This window comes from Eleginops maclovinus, chromosome 4, assembly GCF_036324505.1.
Source record: "Eleginops maclovinus isolate JMC-PN-2008 ecotype Puerto Natales chromosome 4, JC_Emac_rtc_rv5, whole genome shotgun sequence".
Lineage (NCBI taxonomy): Eukaryota > Metazoa > Chordata > Actinopteri > Perciformes > Eleginopidae > Eleginops > Eleginops maclovinus.
The window spans coordinates 2,421,750-2,427,891 of NC_086352.1; the positions used below are offsets into that span (position 1 = coordinate 2,421,750).

Here is a 6,142-nt window from a genome sequence, read left to right on the forward strand (position 1 = left end):
ATTCCCCAAGCGCTGTCTTTCTGCTCCCCCGGATCACAAAGGCCCCCACAGGATTCTTCATCAGATGCTGCTCGGCCTCAGCTCGACTCCAGTCCTCCTGGTACCAGCTGCATTGTGTGTGTGTGTGTGTGTGTGTGTGTGTGTGTGTGTGTGTGTGTGTGTGTGTGTGTGTGTGTGTGTGTGTGTGTGTGTGTGTGTGTGTGTGAATTTGATGCAGAATAAATTAAGACACTGTAGGAAACATTTAAATAAGCTAGAGCTGGATAAACTAGGTTCAGTCTCTCTTTCTATTTGTATATCTACCTGCCCACCTACATGCCTGCCTGCCTGCCTGCTTGCTTGCCTGCCTGCCTGCCTGCCTGCCTACCTACCTACCTACCTACCTACCTACCTACCTACCTACCTCTACCTACCTACCTACCTACCTACCTACCTACCTACCTACCTACCTACCTACCTACCTACCTACCTACCTACCTACCTACCTACCTACCTACCTACCTACCTACCTACCTACCTACCTACCTACCTACCTACCTACCTACCTACTTCCTACCTACCTACCTAACTACCTACCTACCTACCTACCTACTTCCTACCTACCTACCTACCTACCTACCTACCTACCTACCTACCTACCTACCTACCTACCTACTTCCTACCTACCTACCTAACTACCTACCTACCTACCTACCTACTTCCTACTTACCTACCTACCTATCTACCTACCTACTGGCCTACCTACCTACCTACCTACCTACCTACTTCCTACCTACCTACCTACCTACCTACCTACCTACCTACCTACCTACCTACCTACCTACCTACCTACCTACCTACCTACCTGCCTGCCTACCTACCTACCTACCTACCTACCTACCTACCTACCTACCTACCTACCTACCTACCTACCTACCTACCTACCTACCTACCTACCTACCTACCTACCTACCTACCTACCTACCTACCTACTTCCTACCTACCTACCTACCTACCTACCTACCTACCTACCTACCTACCTACCTACCTACCTACCTACCTACCTACCTACCTACCTACCTACCTACCTACCTAGCCTGAAAAATATTTAAATATAGAGTTCATCTCTGCAGTTGTCCGCTATCTCAAAGAAAAGCTTCCTTTCATGTGATATGACTTTATCCTCTAGTCTGTTTTAGTCTGTGTTTCTGCATCTCTGTATAACTGACTCCTTCCTTTGCTCACTGGTCTTACCTGGGCAGGTGAATGTTGATGAAGTTTTTGGGAACGAAGCCCTGAGATCCGTCGCGTTCAGCTTTGTACCATTTTCCAGAGGTCTGCACAATCTGACACACAGTGGAGACACATTCACATGAAGTTCAGTCACATGTTTCATAAAGTGCTATAACAGAAACTCTGAATGCTGGATATTCTTAGCTCACAGTGTGTGTCTGTGGAGTTTGTGAAAGGACCTTTAGAGGCCTTGTGGTTTGTTCTTATGTTTTGCTCTGTAGTGTTGTTGCTGACATAACACATTAAAGGTTGTCTCCACAAGAAGGTAAACTGATAACCTCACCCCTAACCCTAATCCTGATATACAACACTTTATGTAATACCTTAATACACCTGAATAGAGGGTGCACCCCGGGTTTTTTGAGACTTCCCTGACGCTCACCCGATTCGTACTTTCAATTTTCTCCATCTATAGCCAAACAGATGTCTCCTCGATTCTAAGCTAATCACATGAGCGCCCCCCCACGAGGGCTAACATTTCTTGCGTTCGTGACGTAACGCTTCATATACGCATGTTGCGCTGTCCGGAGCTGACAGGTCAACCTCAACATTGCGTGTGTGTTTGTGTTACACTTCTGTCAAGCTGCCTACAAGAGGAATCCGGTTTCATTGCAGTTACTGTCGTGGGATATAAGAAATGCATTTGTATGTTTGTGCTTTCAGTAAAGCATTTCCATAACCTGCAGTTAGTGCTGCAGTGACACACTCATGCAAACCCTGTTGTTGAATACACACTGCATGAACGCAAGAATGAATATCCGGACACGTCGATGATTTACATGAAAACGCTGCTAGCATTGTTTCAGCTGCGCACAATTTGCATGCATTTTTACCACCTGAGATATTCATAATCTGAGAGGTGAAAATAACACAAGGTATGAGCCAAACTGAAGTATTCTAGTGTGTGTGTGTGTGTGTGTGTGTGTGTGTGTGTGTGTGTGTGTGTGTGTGTGTGTGTGTGTGTGTGTGTGTGTGTGTGTGTGTGTGTGTGTGTGTGTGTGTGTGTGTGTGTGTGTGTGTGTGTGTGTGTGTGACTTACGTTCAACCGCTCTCCCTTTTTGAAGCTGAGTTCATCTGAAGCCTTGGTTTCATAGTCTTGCTTGGTGATGGCCTCCATGGCTAAAAGGTGAAGCGTATATTCTATTATTTCTAAATGTTCCCATGTGGTGGAATAGAGGCATGAAGGGAAAGAGAAAAGAAACTACTGTAGACATCTAAAAAACTAAGAGATGTTCCCCAATTTGATCTAAATATCAAGACGTTAGACTGTAGTCAGAATACTAAATTGGTTACATAAAATGTGCAGTAAAAGCTTCAAATAAAATAGAAAATCAACATTTCAAAATAAGAGAAATGTAAGAAAAAACAATCAAATAAAATACAAATGTTTTATAAATACAGCAACAACAATATTCATGTAAGAATAAAAAGTAAACATGCAAAAGAACAATTCAGAATAACACAATTCAATAAGTTAAATAACAATATAATTAAGAGAAGACATTTGTATGAGAACAAAGAGGGGCATGTAAAGACTTGCAGTAACAGACATATTCATAAAAAACAAACAAGGTGAAATCAAATGTTCACATGTTGTATAGCAATGTCAAATCAATGTCAACAATATGTATATTTGAATATTACATTACGTGCATTTTGCAAATCATCCCCACTACGTGCAGAACAGAGGAACAGGCTGTCTTCTCTCCCTCAATTAACCATGAAATCAATAAGCCATCACAGCTTCACCTGGGCTCAGTGTGTTTCCTGGATTCATGGAACTGCAGTATGTTGTACCTTCAGTGCAGCGGGAAAGTGTGTGTGCTCATAAAACAACAGAAAAATTCAAAAACACAATGTGTGTGTGTGTGTGTGTGTGTGTGTGTGTGTGTGTGTGTGTGTGTGTGTGTGTGTGTGTGTGTCAGTGAAGAGAAGGAGATGTGTTACTCACCATGTATGAGTGTGTTCTCCTGCAGAGTTCAGCAAGACAAGTGAGGAACTCCTGCTGTCAGCTCACAGGAAGCTGTCACACCACAGTTCACACACTCTTACTGCTTACCGGTGGCACACACACACTCACAGAAATAGACATGCAAAACACAAAAATACACACGTGAATTTAGATGCTTCACACATACTGTACGTAGAGTAGTACATGTGTTTGAACATAAACATATTCAGAAGTACTCATCAAGAATCATTCTGTGCTCTCTACTTTAAAGAGTCCTCTCCTGCTGATGTTCAGGTGTGTATCAGTATGTAGAGTCTCTACTTTAAAGAGTCCTCTCCTGCTGATGTTCAGGTGTATATCAGTATGTAGTGTCTCTACTTTAAAGAGTCCTCTCCTGCTGATGTTCAGGTGTATATCAGTATGTAGTGTCTCTACTTTAAAGAGTCCTCTCCTGCTGATGTTCAGGTGTATATCAGTATGTAGTGTCTCTACTTTAAAGAGTCCTCTCCTGCTGATGTTCAGGTGTATATCAGTATGTAGAGTCTCTACTTTAAAGAGTCCTCTCCTGATGATGTTCAGGTGTATATCAGTATGTAGTGTCTCTACTTTAAAGAGTCCTCTCCTGCTGATGTTCAGGTGTATATCAGTATGTAGTCTCTCTACTTTAAAGAGTCCTCTCCTGCTGATGTTCAGGTGTATATCAGTATGTAGAGTCTCTACTTTAAAGAGTCCTCTCCTGCTGATGTTCAGGTGTATATCAGTATGTAGTGTCTCTACTTTAAAGAGTCCTCTCCTGCTGATGTTCAGGTGTATATCAGTATGTAGCGTCTCTACTTTAAAGAGTCCTCTCCTGCTGATGTTCAGGTGTATATCAGTATGTAGTGTCTCTACTTTAAAGAGTCCTCTCCTGCTGATGTTCAGGTGTATATCAGTATGTAGCGTCTCTACTTTAAAGAGTCCTCTCCTGCTGATGTTCAGGTGTATATCAGTATGTAGCATCTCTACTTTAAAGAGTCCTCTCCTGCTGATGCTCATGATGCAGGAAACACAAACCTCAGGATATCAGCCGCTGGCATTAAATCTGTGACTTCAGATCATTGGTGTTTAAAACAGGAAGTGTGGTTCCTGTAATAGATGCTGCCTCGTTATGATTGTGTAATAAATATTAAACATATCTCAGTAGGGAGACGCTTCTGTTGTCGTCTGCTGAACTTGTTCTCTTGGGTGGAGCTGCACGTTAACAATGTCTGATTATTAAGGTGTGACATTATCCCTTTAAATATTCTTGCAATTCACCTTATAATGTTTAATGGCAAGAGATTTTGAAACTCTGAGAAACATATTGAACATTGCTTGGATTGTAGGGTGTTTGACTTCTGATAACTTAACTTCAAGTGCTCGGTATTTTTGGCACACTTAAAGAGGGAAATGAGTGTGCTTCAGGCCCAGGATACTGGCCGCTCTGTCACTGCAAGAGCAGCTTTTATTTCGGTCGGTTTGGTGGTTGAGAGGAACGACACCAAATTCAAGTAGCATGAAATCACTGCACTGAAGTGTGAAGAGAACTGTCTCAACCTTTAAAGAGCTCCGACTCTGAGAGGAGAGACGATATAATGTTAGGTACCCACCGGACTCAAGCTCAGATTTGACAGTAATTGAAAGATGTTGTCAAATCATTCTAATGGTTAGAGAGTGTACAGAAACACTGTGTCTGGGTCCAGTCCAGTCTCCAGATGTAAGTAAAAAGCTAATGTTGGGCTATAAAGGAACTACAGCACGGTCACATGACTTCACGTCTCCACCGCTAAGCTAAAGGAGGCTAATGTTGGGCTATAAAGGAACTACAGCACGGTCACATGACTTCACGTCACCTCCGCTAAGCTAAAGGAGGCTAATGTTGGGCTATAAAGGAACTACAGCACGGTCACATGACTTCACGTCTCCACCGCTAAGCTAAAGGAGGCTAATGTTGGGCTATAAAGGAACTACAGCACGGTCACATGACTTCACGTCACCACCGCTAAGCTAAAGGTGGCTAATGTTGGGCTATAAAGGAACTACAGTTAGGGGTTTTGGGTTATTCTTCCAGGGATCATGGCCCTTAAAGCAGTGCATTAATTTTTGTAAATATTCCTCTTTGTGTCTCTCTGATATTCACAGTGACTCTCAGCGGTCGGCCTGCCATGAATGCTCCGCTCCCCGTGTGTTGTTCGGCGGGGATTTGACCCTGCAACACGGCTGAAAAACACCAAAAAGCAATCAGCATTCCCACCAAGGAAGGTTGAAGAATGGACTCCATAGAGGCTTTTCTGTGTCTGTTTTAAAAGCTGTTGACAAGGTGACCTGCAGCTGAACGTGCCCCCATTGTTATGCAGCGCATTATGCAGCATTAGAGAAGACAAAACAGGTACAGGTGTGACAATTAAAAAGAGGTATTGGCGAGAGTGTGTTCCTCTGCATGCGTGACACACTATTCATTATCCCGAGCCCCCATATAGCTGCACGACAGAGTTCTTCAACTCAGTCTTAAACAGGTGGGAAGGAGTCTTAATGCATTAACAGGTCTTTAAACTCTGTCGGCTGTGCGTGACTGCGAGCCTTGAGAGAGTTTAAACTCTGGAACCTGGAAGAAGGAGAGACTTAAAGCCAGTAGGATGTATTTGACAACAGAGAGATATATGATAAATATTCTGAGAGCAAACATCACTTTTCTTTCTGTTTACCTGAATCGACTCGTCTCACTTTATACTCCCAAACCTCTGACCACGTCTGAAGGGGAAGAGGGAGTTAAAGAAGCGAGGAAGAGAGGAAAGATCTTGACTTGTCTTTGACAAAACGGCCGTCTGAAATTCTGAAAAAAAGGCATCCTCTCAGGGATTGAAAAGAGCCAGCAATACATCTCAGGATTGCAAACTCCTA

The 6,142-nt window shown here is 43.1% G+C and overlaps 1 protein-coding gene across 2 annotated transcripts in view; it reads right to left on the bottom strand.

Moving 5' to 3' along the window:
• grap2b (GRB2 related adaptor protein 2b) overlaps window positions 1-3,261 on the bottom strand; it is a 5,468-nt gene extending 2,207 nt beyond the window's left edge. Inside the window, exons 1-4 of one of the 2 annotated variants that reach the window (XM_063880873.1) lie at window positions 3,224-3,261; window positions 2,312-2,391; window positions 1,234-1,325; window positions 1-107 (exon numbers count right to left, since the gene is read on the bottom strand). The exon at window positions 1-107 is cut by the window's left edge and continues 16 nt beyond it. In XM_063880873.1, the coding sequence (XP_063736943.1) occupies window positions 1-107; window positions 1,234-1,325; window positions 2,312-2,389 (277 nt within the window). In that variant the 5' untranslated portion in view covers window positions 2,390-2,391; window positions 3,224-3,261. Of the gene's footprint in view, window positions 108-1,233; window positions 1,326-2,311; window positions 2,392-2,925; window positions 3,065-3,223 lie in introns of those variants that run through there. The other variant, XM_063880872.1, reaches the window with a different exon arrangement.
• Window positions 3,262-6,142: the final 2,881 nt, after the last annotated feature.